The 21,180-nt window shown below is 43.9% G+C and overlaps 1 protein-coding gene across 2 annotated transcripts in view; it reads left to right on the forward strand.

The window, feature by feature from the left end:
• Window positions 1-21,180, forward strand: part of WLS (Wnt ligand secretion mediator) — a 115,325-nt gene that overhangs the window by 83,116 nt on the left and 11,029 nt on the right. For both annotated transcript variants that reach the window (XM_068964727.1, XM_068964728.1), the window contains 5 exons: window positions 1,824-1,921; window positions 2,281-2,344; window positions 4,648-4,791; window positions 13,235-13,318; window positions 20,224-20,377. In XM_068964727.1, the coding sequence (XP_068820828.1) occupies window positions 1,824-1,921; window positions 2,281-2,344; window positions 4,648-4,791; window positions 13,235-13,318; window positions 20,224-20,377 (544 nt within the window). The remainder of the gene's footprint in view (window positions 1-1,823; window positions 1,922-2,280; window positions 2,345-4,647; window positions 4,792-13,234; window positions 13,319-20,223; window positions 20,378-21,180) is intronic.

Raw genomic sequence — 21,180 nt, forward strand, 5'->3', positions numbered from 1 at the left:
GACCAAGGTAACCACCAGAGAATGTGGGCCTGGCACTTTCCAGCTGGCAATGTGTTCAGGTGTCCTAGTAACCCCTGTTACCCAGAAATACTGACCTCCCTGGTATCAGTTTGCACAGACACCAAATCATATTTCAAGAGGGATTGATGATACCGTGGATAAAAATAAGAATGGTGCAGCCGTCACGCTGTGGCTAGGATGATATGCCAGTTGGAGCCTGGTCCTTGGGTTAGGCACATGAGCCTCATAGTAGCACGGACTATTTTTAAATTCCATTTTGTGGCTTCTGAAGCCTTGCAGCCCTTCCAGGAGAGCAGTGAGAGGAGAAAGAGGCTTTTTCTTACAGCTGGGTGGCACTGGGGGTCCTCCAGCAGCTGCACTGACCACAAGCCCTCGTCAGCATGGATGGGAATGGAGGGGACTGTCTGTTTTCCTAACTGAAAGAAACCTCTTACACTTGACATATTTTAATACTTTCAAGTCTTTATTTTGTCCTCTGGGAACTACCCCACCTTAAAAAAGACCAGTGATAAGTCATATTGCAATTTAAATCTGAAAGGGTTCTTTTGTGGATCACAGAACTTCTACTACCTAAGGTATGTAAGGGAGCGAAATTTGCTACCACAAACCAAAATATCTCTTTGGTGCATGAATTATTTCTAGCTGAAAACAATCAAGGTTCAAAAGACTGGAAGAGGGCTTCCCTGGTGACTCAGTGCTTGCCAATGCAGGAGACATGGGTTCAATCTCTGATGTGGGAGGATCCCACATGCCTTGGAACAACTGAGCTTTGTGTGCCACAACTATTGAGCCTGTGCTCTAGAGCCCGGGAGCTACAACTACTGAGCCCACATGCCGCAACTGCTTAAGCCCTCATGCCCTAGAGCCCATGCTCTGCAAAAGAGAAGCCGCCGCAATAAGAAGCCCACACGTCACAACTAGAGAGTGGCCTCTGCTTGCCGCAACTGAGCAAAGCCCCAGCAGAAATGAAAACCCAATAGAGCAAAAAAAAAAAAGACAGGAAGAAACTTTGCCCTTCCCCTTAACTGCCTAAAAGAATTTTGGTAGATGACCTATTTCCCTGAATAGAGTGTCCGACTCTTTGCAACCCCATGACTGTAACCTACTAGGCTTCTCCGTCCATGGGATTCTCCAGGCAAGAATACTAGAGTGGATTGCCATTTCCTTCTCCAGGGGATCTTCCTGACCCAGGGCTCGAACCCAGGCCTCCCGCATTGGAGGCAGACGCTTTAACCTCTGAGCCACCAGGGTATCACCAGAGATACCTGCAAAGAATATGGGCTGGGTGGTGGAGCAAAACTCAGGGCAGGGCCTTAAAGATCAGTTTACTTCCTGTCTTATTGTCTCAGCATGGCCCAGCAAACATTTGTTTACCAAACGTTTGCTTTTCTATCTCCATGTGAATTGCCTTCTTCCCCTTTGAAGTCCCAAACCACTACTCCCAACATCTTTTGTCCTTAACTGAAGACCGGTATTAAGAGGTGTGAGGGTCAGTGATCTGGTGATTAGGTCAAAGTATTTATGAAAGCAAAACAACAAATGGATCAGTTATTTAGATAATTTCTGGAAGATGTTGAGAAAGAATTTATAAGACTCTGATGTAATTTTTTTTTAAAAATCAAAAACTATGTGCAATTTAGAGAAATTTTTTCCATTTGTTAGGACTGTGTTGTTGTTTTAATCTATATTATGATTTGATACACAGGAGATAGGCAGCAAGGATTGTTGGATGACTGACTCACTTGTAGAATTGCTTTGCTCTCCCCTGTCTTTTTCTCATTTCTCAACTTGGTTTTCCTCAGGACCAGCATGAGCGGAATCATATAGCAGGGTATTGGAAGCAAGTCGGACCAATTGCTGTTGGCTCTTTCTGCCTTTTCATATTTGACATGTGTGAGAGGTGAGCAGGGGGCCTGTGGAACTCTGGACGGAAATGCATGTCACTGGGTTTGCTCTCAGCTCTTTAGAAAAAGTATCTGAAAAGGCGGAGGAGGTGATTGGGAGCCTGTAGGATGAAAGCATGGACATGACCACATCCTCAGGTTAGCACTGGGATTAAGAGACAGAGCTCTCTAGAGATGCAAAATATTTGAGCTAACTGTATTCTTCAGACTTTGTTTCTCTCTACATCCTCTGCGACTTAGTCTGAATACAGATACCACCCCTCTGGCTGAAAAGCTGAGAGTGTATAGAAGGGAAAGCTCCCCTTTGCCTCTTTATTAATTGTGTCTTGCCGTTCCGTCTCATTTCTCTTTATAGAGGGGTACAACTCACGAATCCCTTCTACAGTATCTGGACTACAGATGTCGGAACAGAACTGGCTGTATCCTTCCTTGATGGGCTCAGGGTTTTGTTTCTTCCTGTAGCCGCCTGGTCCCCAAGATAATTTTCTAAGTCTCACTGATGCTTTCCATGTGTACTCAGCTGGGGCTTTGATCTTCAGACCAATGATAACAGCACAATTAAGGCAAATAATGAGGAGAATTCATGCTTGCTTTCAAGCCGGGGTGAGAGCAGGCAAAACAAGGAGGTTGCAGCAAGTCCACACAGCCGAGGGATCGGAGTGGCTAGTCTTGCCGCTGCCTGTCTAAATGCTCTATTATGTACTTGTTTACCACAGACTGAAGCATGACTGGTTTTTCCCTGCAGCCACGGAGGTTCGTCTCAGGGCCCCCGTTACTGACATCGTCTGTGTGCCAGACTTCTCACAGTGACCTTGGTGTGCTGGCATCCGATGCCGCTGCTATTCATTTCCAAGACCAAGTGGAGATAAGGCTAAGGTGATTAGTTCCAGAAGAGTCACCCAGGATTCTGGTTGGTTGGCATAAACTCTCCGAGTCATCTTCATGAAGCAGAAGCGACAATCTTAGCTTATCCCTTTTAGGATGCTGGATTTAAACATTTTATCTTCCTCAATAATATGTTAAGTGCTTCAGGAAAAAAAGACTGTCCTAGGGAGAAGAGAGAAAGGCTTGAGTTGTATTCTTTCTTGATAATATCTTGTCATATGCTGATAAATTAGCTTTGTCCAGCCATGGTCTTTATATTGGCTTCTTAGCATCGCAAGAACTTTGCGAGTAAAGTAGATCAAAATTATCATTGCTTTAAAGATGAGAGAATTGAGCTCCCCATTTCTGCCATCCCCCCACCAAAAAAGTTAGCTGTACCACCTGAGGACTGTTTATGATCCTTAGTCTGCTTCAACCCCTCATTTTTCAGAAATGCTGGAGGTCCAAGGAGGCAAATAATTAGTCAAGTCTTGCAGCAAGTAACTCTTTTCCCTTCATTCGAAGGCACCATTGATTTTAGGAAAGGAGTGTAGTAGTAGTTAACTGCTCAATTGTGTCCAACTCTTTGCAACCCCATAGGCTGTAGCCCGCCAGACTCCTCTGTCCATGGAATTCTCCAGGCAAGAATACTGGAGTGGGTTGCCATTTCCTTCTCCAAGGAAAAAAAGAGAAACTGCATTAAATATATTATTTAGTGAAATATGGGGCTTCCTTGGTGGCTTAGATGGTAAAGAATCTTCTTGCATTGCAGGAGACCCAGATTCCATCCCTGAGTCGGGAAGATTCCCTGGAGAAGGGAATGGCTACCCACTCCAGTATTCTTGCCAGGAGAATTACATGGACAGAGAAGCTTGGTGGGCTACAATCCATGAGGTCACAAAGAGTTGGACACAACTGAGTGACTAACACTTTCATTTTAGTGAAATATAAATGCTGAGTTCACCCTTGTTTAATTTTTTTCTTAAAATATGCTACTTGGCCTGAAGTTACAGCAGAAAAAATTTGGAGTCTGGTCATTTGCCTCCCAAGTCAGATCACTCCACCCCAAGCCTTGCTAATTGTCAGATTAAGTTTTGAAGGTCCACCTCAGAGTATATTGCCCCCACCCTCAACTCCCACCTTGGCCATGTGTCCTCTGCTCCATAGTCCATCTGACAAGATTCTTCTTGTGTTGAGAGAAGATCGCAACAGAACTTCATCTTGAAGGTTTCACTTCAGTACCTTCAGCCTCAGGCCCAGCATCCCTTATAGCCACAGTTGCTGTTACTGCCTCCAACCCCCACTCCATGCCCTGCAAATTCCAGGGCACCTCAACCTCCTTATAAAAATCTGGATACTAGGCCAATGGTTTGCAAACATGGTTATACTTGGTTTCCTAGCCCTTGGAAAACCTGATTCTGTAGATGTGCAGTGGGACCTGGGCACCTGTGTCTTTACTTTTGTGGTGATTTTAATGCAGCTTTCTACTTGATCAATATTTTACAACCAATATCCAATATTTTAGTGCTTTTCAAACTTACTGTGCATATGACTCTCCCTAGGACCTTGTTAAAAGGCAGATTCTGATTTAGTAGGTCTAGGGTGGACCCTAGAGTCTACATCTAAAATCAAGGTTCTGTCCCTCTTGTTATCCAGCTTAGAAAGCTATTTGGAACATTCTTCACTCACTGGCACTTTTATGTTAGGAAACCTCCCTGATGTTGATATTAGAAAGCCAGGTTTTAATACTTTATCCTCCTGAAAATTGCCTACGTATTTGGAGACATAGAGTGGTACCCTTGAGTGGAGTGCTTGAGTCCGTGGTGAGCTGGCCATTTCCTTGACTGGACACCCTCAGATGGCCTTCATCATCGTGGCTGGGATCTGCCTCTGCCTCTACTTCCTGTTCCTGTGCTTCATGGTCTTTCAGGTTTTCCGGAACATCAGCGGGAAGCAGTCTAGCCTGCCGGCCATGAGCAAGGTCCGGCGGCTGCACTATGAGGTGAGCAGGAAACGGGGAAGAGGGCAGGACGGTAAAAGAATGGTGTGGCCATAGCACATGACTAAAACTGTTAGAATCAACTACGTCCAAGATGGCAGAAGATTTGGCTTCCAGTAGACCTTGAGCCTCATTATACACTAATTGTAATACATTCAGTTCAGTTCAGTTTAGTCACTCAGTCGTGTCCGACTCTTTGCAACCCCATGAATCTCAGCACGCCAGGCCTCCCTTTCCATCACCAACTCCCGAAGTTCACTCAGACTCGCATCCATCGAGTCAGGGATGCCATCCAGCCATCTCATCCTCTGTCGTCCCCTTCTCCTCCTGCTCCCAATCCCTCCCAGCATCAGAGTCTCTTCCAATGAGTCAACTCTTCGCATGAGGTGGCCAAAGTACTGGAGTTTCAGCTTTAGCATCATTCCTTCCAAAGAAATCCCAGGGTTGATCTCCTTCAGAATGGACTGGTTGGATCTCCTTGGAGTCCAAGGGACTCTCGAGTCTTCTCCAACACCACAGTTCAAAAGCATCAATTCTTCGGCGCTCAGCCTTCTTCATAGTCCAACTCTCACATCCATACATGACTACTGGAAAAACCATAGCCTTGACTAGACGGACCATAGTCGACAAAGTAATGTCTCTGCTTTTGAATACGCTATCTAGGTTGCTCATAACTTTTCTTCCAAGGAGTAAGTGTCTTTTAATTTCATGGCTGCTGTCACTGTCTGCAGTGATTTTGGAGCCCCCCAAAATAAAGTCTGACACTGTTTCCACTGTTTCCCCATCTATTTCCCATGAAGTGATGGGACCTGATGCCATGATCTTCGTTTTCTGAATGTTGAGCTTTAAGCCATTAGTATAAGCTAAATGACATACCCACGAGCACCGTGACAGTTCTGAGGCTAACCCATAAAAGACTAAAAAGTGGGTGGTGGCCCAATTCCTGGAAATCCTTTATAATCCTCCCACTCTCTAGCTTATGAACTTACCTAGTCCATAAAAACTAACCACACCATATTTCAGTTCCTCTTCCCTTCTGAGATGGCCCACACTGTGTCTGTGGAGTGTGTTTTTCTCTAAATAAATCCATTTCTTGTCTATCACTTGTCTCTGAAATCTTTTGAGGCAAAGCAAGAACCTCAGATTCATCAGCAGCATACTGGTGAAGCAAGCCAGGAGGACTGGGTAAACCTCAGCCTCTGGCTTCCATGCCGCTCAAGAGGCACTGCCTTACTTCCTGGCCTTACTTGCCCACTCTCTCCCTTACTCTCTCTTTTGCTTTCTTACTCTGTCGCCTTTTAGACTTAGCCTCTCACCTCCCTTGCCCTTGAGAGGTGCTGCCTTACTCTGCTGGAAATGGGGAAAGAGAGATCTGCCAGGCATTTTCAAACCTTGCCACTTGGTCTTCCACTTCCTACTGTTATATATGCGCAGGGCACGTCAGGGAAAGTCTCCAGCCATCCTCACAGGATGGGAATTGAGCCATACGATGTTTGCCCTTTGGGTTTACCTTATCCACCATATAAGTAACTGTTAACAAGTGCAATTGTGTAAAAATATGAAATACAGCCTAAGAGTTTGTACCATGGGCTGCAGTTCCATTGGGAGCTCCCTTGAATAGTAGGTCATTTGTGCCCTTTACCTCTGGGTGTTGGAACAGCAGGGGTTGGTCCTGCTCCACTTGGTGGTAGCCCTCACCCTCCTGGTGTTGGCTGGCCTCCTCTAGGGTCCACCTGACCCCACCGTGCCCTTGTAGGGCAAGGCAGGAGACTCGAGCTGGGTTGTTGCACACACAGCTATGCCTCTGGGGTGGCACGATGCAACAATGACCTGCATTTGCTGTGCTTGACACCCTTGGGGTCCTGTGATTGGGAATGTCCTTCCAGTGTCCTGGGGTCCTCTCTCCCCCTACCTACAGTCATGATGTCTCCACCTCTGCTGCCGTATCTGTGCCTGCACCCAGCCCCACTGTCTGCTGACCAGAGCACATGTGGGAAGGCACAGGAGGAGGATGGCACAGGGATGCTGCCCTCAAAAAAGAAGGGGAAAGAGGTTTATTTTTTTCTTTTTCACACACCATTTCCCTTAATGGCCAGTGCCTGTTTTCCAAAACTTAACCACCCTTTTAGAGAAAAAGGCTGGGACTTAAATAGGTCTTAGAATAATGAGGGGGCTTCCCTGGTGGTGCAGTAGTAAAGAACCCGTCTGCTGATACAGGAGACGCAGGTTCGACCCCTAAGTTGGGAAGATCCCCTGGAGGAGGAAATGGCAACTCACTCCAGTATTCTTGCCTGGGAAATCCCATGGACAGAGGAGCCTGGCAGGCTACAGTCCACGGGGTCACAAAGAGACACATCTTAGCGAGTGAACACACATGCAGAACCAAGAGGATGTCCTTCCAAAAGCAGCATAACCTGGAACATAGGGATTAATCTATAGAATCTATAGGGAAGCCTTCAGGAAGGTCACTCATGCTGGGTACCATGGATGTCAGGATAGGACACGGGCCCCACTGCTGCCACAGCAGCAAGTAGCTAACTCGTTGTGGATAAAGTGGACAGGATAGGTGGTCAGGAGCACTTGGAACCAGTCCGCTCTCAGAGAGCCCCCATGGGATCTTGTAGTGATAGTGTTCCTCTCTGGTACAGGAGCATTCTCTCCCTGAAGGAATGATGGGGAACACCTCCTGCATCCCCAAGAACTCACCCCTGCGGTGCACTTTGAGTCACTGGGACCTGTTTTCTCTAGATTCTTTTTCTAAGAAGTAATTTTATTTATTTACTTTTGACTGTGCTGGGCCTTTGTCACCATGGGGCCTTTTCTCTAGTTGCAGTGAGCAGGAGCTATTCTCCAGCTGTGGTACTAGGGCTTCTCATTGCAGCGGTTTCTCTTGTTGTGGAACACGGGCTCTAGGGCATTCAGGCTTCACTGGTTGTAGCACGTGGGCTCAGCAGCTGTGGTTCCTGGACTCTAGAGATGGGCTTAGTTGCTCAGTGGCATGTGGGATCTTCTCAGACCAGGGATCGAACCTGCATCTCCTGGATTGGCAAGCGGATTCTCTACCACTGAGCCACCAGGGAAGCCCTCTAGATTCTTTAAAACACAAGAGCTCATTTGTTTTTGTAATGAAGCCTGGCCCCAGTATAAACTGATGATGAGGCCTGGCCAGAAAATGGGAACCTCAGCTACAGTGCCACCCTACAGTTAGACATCTTTTTGCAAAAGGCAAGGAAAATGAATAGAAATTCCTTATACAGGCTTTTATGGCCCTAAGAGAAAACCCAGAGCTATTCAATTTCCATGTTAGGGAACCTTGCTGACTGGGACCCATTCGGACTACACAAAAGCCCTCTCTAGTGGCACCCCTGGAAGAACACAAGCCACAGAGAGAAGACCCAAGTCCCAACACTATTATGCCATATTCAGCCTCTGCCCTGCCTTTTAAGCATCTTTGCCCTTCCACCACACTCAATGCAAAGCGTCTTTGCATTTCCACACACAAATGCAGCCAGAGCCTCCTTGCCCCCTTCAGAAAATAGTAGGTATGCCTCAGGGAATTACCCAGCTTCCACACACCTTATTCCTTATCTGACCTTAACCAGTGCCTTATCTGCTTAGGTAGATTCTCAGAGGACTCTAGCTGGTTCACTGAAGAATTCCAGGCACTGACTCTTTCCTTTGACATTACCTGGAAGGATGTAAATTTTATCCTTTTCCACTGCTGCATCAGTGAGGAAAAGGCCCATATTGAGGCACAGGCTCAAAAATATGCTCATGAATTACACGTTGCCCAGCTACACTGATGCCCTGTTGGCCTGAGAGCCGTGCCTCTAATGGGTCCCAACTGGGACTATCAGCCAGGCCAGCCTGGTGTTGCTGGTAGGGATCCTTTGCCTCATTAAAGGGATGAAATGATGCATAAATAAACCTATTAACTATGGTAAGGTTAAAGAGATCACCCAAGTCCAAGATGAAAATCCAGCCCTATTTCAGACTTGATTATTTGCAACATACTTCATTAGTCAGTCAGCCCCTGACATCTGTTAGAAGCTTCAGAAACTTGCCATGGGACCCCAGACTCCTCTCAATCTTCTTATAGACCCAGCCTTCAGTGTTTTTAACAATAAGGAGCATGCTGAGGAGGAAAAGAAGAAATGCAGGACTTAAGGAAGGACAACAAGCCAGGCTTTTGGCAGCTGTCATGACAAGATCTAACCCACCTCCAGTTACCCCAGAAGTACTCTCAGAAGACTCCCACCAGGGAAGGGAGCATGTTTTAGCTGTGGGAACCCTAAACACTAGATCAAGGAATGCCGTGGAAACATGTCCCAGCCTCCACCCTCACTGCCATGCCCAGTTTGTAAGAAGATGGGTCACTGGAGGAGGGGATTGCCCCCAGCTCTGAAGGAAGTGAGGAAATTCCCCCTGCTGGTCATGGCAGTGGTTGATTGACAGGACCTAGGACCTCCCAAGGGTTCTGAGAAGCCAGTCATCACCACATGGGAGGTACTACAGGTGGCTGTTGATGTAGCAGGTAAGCTTGTCCAATTTCTAGTGGACATGGGAAACACTAACTCTGTCCAGGCTTCTCACACTGGGTCCCTTGCCCCTGAAACCTGCTCTTTTGCAGAAAGAAAGCTAAAATTAAAACATTTTACCACGTTTTTAACTTGTACCTAACTCTCAAAACTTTCAAGTTTCTTGTCTTGCCTGAATACCCCTAACCCATTATTGGGAAGTGATTTTCTCTTAGCTTTGGGGGCAACTCTTACTTTCTCTGAAGACCAAAGTGAAGGAGTGTTTTTGACTGGACTGTGTATTATATGAGACATGGATGATCCAATCCAAAATATTCCCTCAGAATCTGAAAAACATAGATCCATAGGAAATCCCAGGGAAGGCAAAATTTGTCACTCCTATAAAAATCACCTCAAAGGAAATGAATCACTTCCCTTCTAGGCACCAATACCCCATAAAATCAGAGGTTTGATGAGGCCCCAACCCCTAATCTAAAAATTCATTAGATACAGGCTTTTGGTGCCATGCCAATCTCCCTGTAATACGTCAAATACTACCTGGTCTTCAGGAGCCCTTATCTCTGCCATCTTTTTAAATGCAAATTTTTAAAAAGGGGGTAAGGTAATTTAGAACTGACTAGTCAAGGATAAATGGAAATCCTAAGTATCTGTAAACACCAGTAAGAAAGGGTTTGAAAGTGAAGTCACTCAGTCGTGTCCGACTCTTTGTGACCCCGTGGACTGTAGCCTACCAAGCTCCTCTGTCCATGGGATTCTCCAGGCAAGAGTACTAGAATGGGTTGCCATTTCCTTCTCCAGGGGATCTTCCTGGCTATCTAGATAAGTGACCTTGATTTGTTTCGACTGCCAGAAGCCCACTTTGAATCCAACCCCTTGTAACTGATGGATTTTACACTTTTGTAACTGACTCAGGGCTGAATTTTTGAAATGGGAACTATGAGGTATCTGTGTTTGCATGTTTGTATATATCTGTGTTGTAGATGTATGGTATTGCCAAAAGGAAATTAAGTGCTTATAGTAATACGAACACTCAGAAGACTGGCCAGAACGAAGTTCAGGTTCGTGTCATCTGTAAGATTTTCAGTACTAAACAGATATCTGGGATTGGAGGTGCCTAAATTTATTGATTTGATTGATATAGACATGTCTTTAGCGTCCTCAACATTAAATATAATACCTTTATTGTACCTAGATTTATTAGAGGTCAAAAAAGACCTCATTCTGTCTTTTACAAATTTGTCAATAAGAAAATTAACTTGATGTAAAAAAAAAAAGCTTTTAAAGTGGGTTGTGTCTTTTCAGTAAAAAAGTTATAACCAGTGGAATTGCATTTTATTAAGGGAAAAGAAAGTAAGTGTGTCTTCCAGTTGTTTCTGGATGGAAAAATATAAAGTGATGGATACAGACAGTCATGGAGGATTTGTGGAAACTGGACCCTGAGAAAAGGGAAATTCCATGGCCAGAACTGACTAAGTTTGGAATACATGTAATTGAGTAAATTAATTTTAAAAGTAAGTTGGTGCAGAACCTGAATTTGGGCTTTCTCTTTGTTAAAAGGACAAGTTTTCTTAAAATGTTGAATTGCCTATGATAACAGATTTAAAATTTCTTTGCCTTTAAAATCTTTTATTGTCATTTTGGTTAAGGTACAAATATTATCTCACAGTGACTTAGATCTTATTTGATCAAGTATTGAATTTAATTAAAGTTCTTTTGATTTCCAGTTAACTTTGGGATACGTTAGAGGGTCCCTGAGGTATCTCAAAGAGAAATATTTGACTAGGATTATTTGGTATGTTAATTTAAATGGAATCATTTGTAATTCTGGTTACTGTAACCAAGTTTCATTGTTAATTAAACGGTAATCAGATGTTTAACCTTGTGTTTTTAAGTCTTTTATCATTTATAGATATTTTTGTACTCTGTTGCTGTTACAAAAAGTGCTTCATCATCAAGGAGATTCATATAAAGTCTATGGAAGCTGTTACAACAGTTCCACATCAAGATGATGGCTACATGAGGATTCCAGCCCATACCGATTTAAAACAAGACTCTATCCTGCCCCTGCAGCCCCTAGATCAGGCACTCAGAGAATTTTACCCCCTGACAGGCAGGGTCGACACCGCTGCTCAGCCTTGAAGCAGTTACAGCAGGCAGTTGGCCCTCTGCTTCCCATGAGAGTATGAGTGTAAAACTGAGAGGGGAATGGAGCAGAAGGGAAGGGGGCAGGGCACAACCTTTAAAAGAATGGTATGGCCCTAGTTCTTGATATGACAAGGACTTAGAAGTAACAGTGTCCAAGAGCAGTAGGAGCCTCATTATGTGCTCATTGTAGTACATTAGCACGTTAAGTAATACATCCACTAGAACCAGGACAGTTCTGAGGCTAACCATGAAAGACCAAAAAGTGGGCGGTGGCCCAATTCCTGGAAATCTCCACCCTTTCCCCAAAATAATTGGAATAATCCTCCCACTCATCATCTTATGAAATTACTCAACCCATAAAAGCTAACCACGCCCTATTTGGGGACTCTCAAGCCTTATGAACTGGAGCACACTCTGTGGATTGTGTTTCTCCCAAGTTTTTCTCACTTTCTGAGATAGCCCACACTCGGTCTGTAGAGTATTTCTCTCTAAATAACTTCACTTCTTATCCATCACTTGTCTGAATTCTTTTGTGATGAAGCAGAACCTCAGATTCACCAGGAACAGCACATCTCTGGACTCATTGAGGAACTGGTGCTCACTGACCCCTGCTTGATAAGAACACACACACACACACCCACCTACCCACACACACCCCACTATGCCTGGAGATGTGGGGGATATGGAAGCCTCTGGCTGTCTGGGCAAAATAAAAGGCTAAATCCTGCTCGGAGAGGCATCTGGCTTTCTGGCTTATCTAGGTCTTAGAGTTTTCTGTGGTATAAATGTCTTTCTATCCTCAATAAAGAGTAAACTTGTTCAGCAGGTTCTTCAGCTTTGGAATGGAACGTGGGTGCGAACTCGATAGGAGACCTGACTAGTAGAATTGGGATTTGGCTTGGACTGAGGCTTTATTTAAAATTCTCTTGCTGAGAATCAGCCTTTAGAGTAGGATTCAACCCAGGTGATCTGATTTCAGTTAGCCAACTTTTCCCTAAAATATCCAGCAGGTGCTCACGTAGTTAGTTCAGTGATCTCTTTTTACAGATCATGCCCCTATTCAAGAGACGCACTAGACAGACTGACATCTCTGATGCAGGCAGCACATTCTTAATTTTTCAAGGATCCCTTGGGCTCATGCCACTTCCTTGGAGGCATGGGCCTCATTCCTTTGTGAAAAGAGAAACAGAAACTGCAGAACTACAGGGTTTTCATAGACAGCAGAAATAAGAGCCCCTGAATAAGAGGCCTCTCTCCCTGAAACACAGGTTCCCTCAGTACTCCTCGCAGGAAAGCGGGGGTATTTTCAGAAGCTTTGCCCGTGACTCGAACTGGAATAACACATGAGAAAATTCAACCAAGTCCACTTCATGTTGATTAATATGCACATTTCTTTTTGTTCACTGGAGCAGAATTTTATTACAACCGCAGAAAACTTGGATTTGGTAACTTTGAACCCTTGCAGAGAAGCATAACCAGCTTAGCAGGGAAATTAGCAGCCTCCTGACGTGCTGTGAATGTAATTTCCCAGGCTCTGGTATCACTGTTTCATGAGAGATAAGAAGCTAGGAAATATTTGGCCCAATAAATTTTTCAGCCACATCCACCTCTGCAGGAGAAATGTTACGATGTGAAACTATTTTACCGTCACTCTTAGGGATTGGTTTTACAGATTTCTTTAAAATTAGCTTTTGATAGGTTTATATTTTGAGAAACGGATCGGTGGTAGAGTGTTAAACTGCTCTCTCTCTCTTTCCTAATAGGGGCTAATTTTCAGGTTCAAGTTCCTCATGCTTATCACCTTGGCCTGTGCTGCCATGACTGTCATCTTCTTCATTGTTAGTCAGGTAAGTGGACCCCAGGAGGTCAGGATGAGAATGTCCTGGAAAGGTGCCTCCACCTTATAGCAAATTCTGTAAAGCTGCTGTGAAAGGAGTGAAGAAGCTGTTATGCCAGGCAGCTCATCAAGCTGTTTGTTTTAGGCTGCTCTGATTTAGGACTTGTTCTCACTTTTCCAGAGGCAGACTGAATTTTCCTTTCAGTGCAGTCTCATAGGAGGAAAAAGTTAGTAAATGAAAGCCTGCTGCTAGATTGAAGGGCACTTGTTTCATTCACTTAAGAGAATAACTTTTCAAGCTCCGTAGAAGAATAACAATGAGCAAGTATTAATTTGATTTGATCCTTATCTAGCATTAACATAGATCCTTTTACAGTCCGTCAGCCATTCTTTATAATAGTTATATTGCTGCTTACAACATGAAATATATTTCAAAAGTCCCCTTGATAGAGCTTTATCCTTTCGCTGCTGCTGCTGCTGCTGCTAAGTCGCTTCAGTCATGTCCGACTCTGTGCGACCCCATAGACGGCAGCCCACCAGGCTCCTCCGTCCCTGGGATTCTCCAGGCAAGAACACTGGAGTGGGTTGCCATTTCCTTCTCCAGTGCATGAAAGTGAAGTCGCTCAGTCATGTCCGACTCTGTGCGACCCCATGGAATGTAGCCCACCAGGCTCCTCCATCCATGGGATTTTCCAGGCAAGAGTACTGGAGTGGGGTGCCATTGCCTTCTCCAATCCTTTTGCTAGTTATTTCCAAAACTCAAAATTTTGCTATACTCGAAAATCTCAGTCATGATAATGATTTTTAAATATCGGTAACTTGTTTTGGAAAGTGGAAACTACTGTTTAAATCATGTGCTGTGCTTAGTCGCTCAGTTGTGTCCGACTCTTTGCAACCCCATGGACTGTAGCCCACCAGGCTCCTCTGTCCATGGGGATTCTCCAGGCAAGAATATTGGAGTGGATTGCCAAGCCCTCCTCCAGGGGATCTTCCCAACCCAAGTATTGAACCCAGGTCTCCCGAATTCAGGCAGATTCCTTACCATCTGAGCCACCAGGGAAGCTTACGTATCTATCATTCTTTTGAGCTTCACAGAAGTCTTTTGGGTAAGTAGGATATCCCAGTTTGCGAGAATATGAAATTTAATGGCCTTAGAGACATTTCCCATTGATGCTGTCTTCCACTGGGTGAGCTGGAATGGATTACTTAACAATTCCAAGGATTAATTTTCTTATCCATAAAATGGTGGTACTGTGGTGACAGTACCACCTGAAGTAGGTGGCTATATGGACCATATGAAGTAACGCTTATAGAGGGATTTGTGGACTGCCTGGCACACTGTGAGCATGAACAGCTGTCCTCTTATGAATAGCAACAAGGTGAATGTTGTGTCAAAGGATGTCCAGGAAGTTAGGGACCAGAATCCAATCTTTCTGATTTTCTTTACCAATTACTCTGTCATCCCTATATTTGGCTAAAATTAAGAATGTTAGTGGTGCAGGTATAGCCTTATGACAAGACTTGCCCCATTCAGCTAGCAAGCTTCCTTTTAGGAGAGGGGCTCCTAAGCTTTTTGTGTGTTCTGGACCCCTTAGGCAAACTTGGGTGAAGGCCATGACCTTCCAAATATCCAAAAGCCTCTTCTTTGAGTGTTTTTAAGTAAACAGAATACTTGGATTTAAAAGTGAATCATATAGATAGATGGTATATATTTGCAATTATACTTTTACAGATATTTCAGATCTGTAGTATTGATATGAAAATATGATTTCTATTGGAGACAAAATTGCAGGTGGTGCTAATACTATGGAAATTTATTTTTTCACAATGGAAAGAAATGGTAACCTTTCAGTTAGAGACTGGTGAGAATAAAGATATAATTTTTTCTCACTCTAGTTCATGGACCCTTGAATTCTATCCAGGGATACTCAAGGGTGCCTCTAACCTCTAGAGCCCTGTTGGCTATGTCTGCTGGGCAGAGCTAGTGCTGCTGCTGAAGGCTGAAGTGAGTAGAAAAAAATAAATACGCATACATATCTTAGGAAGTTCTGTTCACCACCTTTGCTTTGACCTATAACAGTACTGTGTTTGTATCAGACTGTTTGTTTATAAAACTTTGGAAACTTCACTTTCCACTCCAAATGTGGTAAAAATATTTCAAATTCTGAATAAGTTTTTTATTCAACCAGCTGAGGCTCCAACAGAGCCTCAGACCAGACTTTTCCCTTGGTTGATTCCCTCATGTGGCCAAAAAGCTTTGTAGTCCTCCAGTCCCTCAGTAATGCACGGTGACACGTAATACAGCCAGTTCTGCAAGACTGAGAGAGCAGGACACGCTCTTGGAGAGACAGAACCTTGAGGAAGGTAACTGAGGATTAAAAGGTATTACCAAGATACGTTCTCAGGGAGACAAAAAGAAAGGGCACTTTTGCTCCCAGCACGTATATCTACCACTTTATTTTCTTACTTATTTATTTTTGGCTGTGTTGTGTGGCATGCAGGATCTTAGTTTCCCAGCCAGGGATTGAACCCATGCTCCTTATAGTGGAAGCACAGAGTCTTAACCACTGGCCTGCCAGGGAAGTCTCCCTGCAACTTTAGAAAGCTGAAGTCATCCCCACAGTCCCACCCCACCCCACCCCACTTTCTGCAGAGTGCCTCCCACCTGAAGTCAAGAGGGACTTTGTGCTAGTGTTTAAGGTGGCTACGTGTTGCCCAAATTTATCTTGTACATATTTAATTAGTGCACCTTTTTGAAGCAAAGGAGGCCAGTCTTCCAAGTTGCAGACTTGGTGGCTTTTAGAAAAAGATTGATATTCTACTGCCCTAGTATTTTCTAGCAGGGCTCCAGCCTGTGGCTGGCTTTTTATATCTGCTGCAACAGTCAACAGTCAGCCTGGAGTGGTTTTCAACTCTAAGAGGGTAGCAATGAGGTCTTTTGGATTCCATTAGCTCCTTACAGTCCTCCTGCTGTTTTTTTTTTTTTAAAGGTTTATTTTTAGATATCTAAGACGTTTTCAGGCATAACTCTCACTGCCACAGGTACTGTATTAATACAGTCATCAGAGGATTTATTTTTTAATGTCATTTTGGAATGTCTCAGCAATGAGCTCACCTGAAAGGAAACCTATTGGGTAACTTTTTGAAATAGATCCCAGCCTTAGGTAAAAGAAATGTATTAAAAACTCCCATTATACTCTCAGACTTGCTGGGAGAGCTTGCATTTAAGCCCCATGAAATATAATGCAAGGGGATCTCACCAGGATATTGAAGCTCCGAGGCCAGGAATGAAAGGCTGATGGAAGCTGTGGAATGCAGTGACCTTGAGGCTTTGTAGCTGGGTACTGAGGTGCAGTCTTTAATGCCTGCCATTTTAATGGCCTCAGTCATAGCAACCGGGCGATGGCACAGCACAGTCTGGTATTTTAGCCCCTTCACTCTGGAAAAGAAAGAGGCGCTCCATTTAGATGGGGCAGGCAGTGGGGAACAGAAGTGCAATGCAGGACAGAAGGCCGCTGACCTTCACGAAGGGGACTCCAGGTACCTGACATTCAGGTCAAGTCATATGCGCAAACTCCCAGAGAGTGAGTCTGCAGGTTTTTTTTTTTTGGGGGGGGGGCGGTGGTGGTGCGGAGGGTGGGCATGTCATCACTTCATTCTGTTACTTATAGAGGAAATGTTTCCAGTAAGAGAGCCTGTGTCTGGGATCTGGAAATCTTGTTGTGAAGTGGAATGCTGGTTGTCAAGACTACTGGGTGTAAAGGGATTTGACCTTCACTTGGCTACAGGGGTATAATTGGGTGGTTTCACACAAAAGTAAATTGTTCAAATGTGAAATCAGGAAAAACGGGGACTTTTAGAAATAAGACTTTAGGTAGAGGGGAGATTATTTTCCTTTTTCTTTTTTGTGGTTGGGGCTACCTGATTTTTCTCTCTGAAAGTTTAAAGGGCGTGACTGGCACCTCTTTGCCTTAGCATTCATAAGATTTGGACTCACAAGGCCTGCTCTGTTGAGGCTGCTCATTGTGGTATGTATTAGCGGGAATGTACTCAGAGCTCAGGATGTCTCAAGCATGAATAATTGAGAGAGGAGAGAAGAAGGCACAATGGGGTCTCCTAACACTAGAGTGACGTTATGTATACAGTCCAGTTATGCAAATTCAACTCTTTGCCCTCAGCAGGAAATAATGCATTTAGGGATTACAAATTGCAGAGTATGGGTAATTCTGCAACTCCATTCTAAACAAGTGCACGTGTCCTGAAGCAGGCATGAGCAGGGGGCGTGAATCTACGGTTTCTTCAGCCAATCTTGGCTCCAGTGTGTCCCTCATAAGCACTTCATTTTCAGTGGTTCTACTGTAAAATTGTATTTTGCATGTATATGCAGTTATATACCAAACATTACTACCTCTGAGATACACAGTGCATATATATTTTATACAGATTTGAGTATACAAACTATATATATAGAATATAGATATAATGCATATATACTCTCTCTATATATATACTGTATAAATGTATACATAATGCCCAATTAAGTGAATGTCAAAGGAAATTTGACCTGACATTATAGTTGCCTCTTAGTCTCTCTAAGTGAGAGACTCATCCTATTTAAGATAATATTCCTACTCTTGTGTTGTATAGTCGTTAGGAACACCCACCACCTTTGGTGGGTCAGAGCCATAACTTTCTAGCTGAATAGTCTTGGGCAAGATACTCTCTGTGTCACAGTTTACCCATGAGTTGAGATGTTACCTGCCTACCTCATAGAGCTGTTATTAAGGCTAAATGAGATCTTCCATACACGTGGAGTACTGTACTTAAAAGTAAGAAGAGTGATATTTGGTGATGTTTCGAAGAAGCAGTCCTGAATAGCTTGAATGCTGGTGCATTATTCTAAAATCACTAATGAAATCCTTTTTTGCTAACACTTCCCTGAGCATGTCATGTAGCGAATTATTTCCCAAAGGAAATAGCTTAGTGATGGTGGTTTGTTTATGAATCACAAAAATGAAAAATTCTGTATGACCAAGGTCAAACTAAAAGTAAATAAGTGACAAGTCTATGATTCATTAACCTGGTTAACTGACACTCCAGGTCTTTCAGAAGGAAATACCTGCCCTTATAGCTTTATTATTCCTGGTGGCTCTGTAAGTCATATGAGTTATACAGAGGGTACCAAATGAATATAGACCCACAGCCTCATAAACAGGAGGTGAAAGCAACCTGCTTGAATAAGTCATTAACATTTAGAGATAGCTTCCCATCTTATATTTTAGCTGCTATAAGGAGGGGCTCCTAGAGATGGATTATGTAATCCAGCCTCATTAAGCTATCACAGAAACAGCTATCTAACACTTTCTTTTATTCCCATTTAAGGTTTCCTGTGGGCTTCCCTTGTGGCTCAGCTGGTAAAGAATCTGCCTGCAATGCAGAAGACCCCAGTTCAATCCCTGGGTTGTAGATCCCCTGGAGAAGGGAAAAGCTACCCCCTCGAGTATTCCGGCCTGGAGAATTCGATGGACTATATAGTTCATGGGGTCGCAAAGAGTCAGACACGACTGAGCGACTTTTACTTTCAAGATATCCTGTAGCAGACAGTAGTCAAAATCATTTCATTGATCTCAGAACCAGCACAAATTTTTAGTTCCTGTGCTCCACAGTTTTCTTGACAGTTCTTAGTGCAATCCATATGTCATCAGATAGCCCTTAAAACAATTACCATGTCATCAGTATAGACAAAAGCAGCCTCAAAACATTCTTGCCAAATTGTAAAGCATATGAAAGCTTCATAATTACCTTCGTGAGTGGCTTATAAAATTATAAACATAACATTATAAAATAAGATTTATTGAATGTTTTCTGTGGGCCAGGAAATTCCTAAAAATATTTTTACCTAATTCTACTTAGTGGTTAACCCTGCAAGTTTTTGTTTTGTACCTAAGAAAACTGAAGTCTAGGGGTCTTAATCTTACTTCTCTTACGTTAAACAGAAAGGGAGTGGGAGAGCCTGGATTTGACACCAGGTTTCTGACTTCAAGCCTGTGTCTTTCTGCTTCTCTACACTGCCCCACCCAGGAAAACTACTCAGTCCAAGGACCATTTGTTTATTTAATCAATGCTGTGGTACATCAGGTCCTGAAGATACGGCAGAAAACAAACCAGAACTGGTCTTGCCTGCAAGGTGTTTATATCCACCTTGCAGAAGAGGGAAGGTGGATAGCAGGGGAGGAACTATAACTGTGGAGAAGTGTTAGACTCAAATGCAGGTTCATTAAATTAGGTGTAACAATGTACTACTGTTTCAGAAAGAAATACTCTCCAGGTGATGCTGATGTGCAGACAAGATGAGAACCATTGACTTTGTGCCTGACATAGGAAACCCGCAGTTAACCTTAATTCATCCTAGTATGATTCAGAGTGAAAAATGGAATCCTGGGGCTTTCTTGGTGGTCCAGTGGTTAAGAATCCACTTTGCAGTGTAAGGGACACCGATTCAGTCCCTGGTCTAGGAAGATTCCACATGCTGCAGAGCAGCTAAGCCTGTGCGCCGCAGCTACTGAGCGGGTGCTCTCAAGCCCATGTGCCGCCACCAATGAGCCCATGTGCTGCAACTGCTGAAGTCCATGTGCCTAGAACCTGTGCTCTGCAACGTGAGAAGCCACCACAATGAGAAGCGTGCATGCTGCAACAGAGATTAGCCTCCACTCACTGCAACTAGAGGAAGCCCATGTGTAGCAATGAAGACCAACCACAGCCGAAATTTTTAAAAAGAAAACTTTAAAAAATGGAATCTTACATGGCCCTTCACTTTTCCATATATGGGAGAGACTTGGTGTTTGTGTTAGGTGATTGTTACGTTGGAGTTGTTTGTTATTGGTTCCGATTGAATGTCACCTCTCTTTCCCATAGGTGACTGAAGGCCATTGGAAGTGGGGCGGTGTCACAGTCCAAGTGAATAGTGCCTTTTTCACTGGCATCTACGGCATGTGGAACCTGTATGTCTTTGCTTTGATGTTCTTATACGCGCCATCCCATAAGAACTATGGGGAAGACCAATCCAACGGTGAGTTCAAGTCTCTTTGGCATAGCTTTATTCAGGATAAGTAGGCTTCTGACTTTTCAAGACAGGCAGCAAAGGCTCCAGGTTCCCTAGTCAAATGTTTTCTCCAAGTGTGAACAAGCACCTCTAGGGACTCTGGAGCCATAAGACAAAAAGCCAATACAGGGCCGATATTTCTATGAATCCTCATTTTAAAAAAATATTTAAAATGAATTGGGACTATTACATTCTAGTTTAAAATATCTCCCAGTATTAGTACAAAAATTAAACTTGCTTTTCTCAATTATTTGAACAAAGTTGACTGTTGGAAAGTGTGCCAAATTTATTCTTCTAGTTTGAGAACCACGATCTGAGATACTGGGTAGATGGGGACTGGGCCCTGAGTTGAAGTGGAGCTGGCTTCATTTTTCCCCTGTTCATTCTCCTGTAAGCCTGTTGACTTGTCCAAACCAATGGCCATGCTCCTGTCCCCGTCACCTTCCTCCCCTTAAGTGCTGGTATGTGCTATCTGTGGTGCTGATGCTGTGAGGAGCCTTGGAGAACTTAGTCTAGCGGTTCTACAGACGAGGAAACAGACCCAAGGGAAGGGAGGGACTTGCCTGGGACTTCTCTACCAGCTGTGGCAGGGGGAAATGAACATTGCTGCCTGGGCCAGTGCTAGTAACATGGAAGAGGTGGCCTGGTAAGCAACGCATCTGATAGCTGCTTTTTCTTTGCATACTTAAGCCTACATTGTTTGGCTCCACCTTTATTCTTTCTTCTCTTTTTTCATACCTACTTTACCCTGAAGTGAAAGTGTTAGTCGC

The sequence above is a fragment of the Capricornis sumatraensis genome, chromosome 2 (assembly GCF_032405125.1).
Source record: "Capricornis sumatraensis isolate serow.1 chromosome 2, serow.2, whole genome shotgun sequence".
Lineage (NCBI taxonomy): Eukaryota > Metazoa > Chordata > Mammalia > Artiodactyla > Bovidae > Capricornis > Capricornis sumatraensis.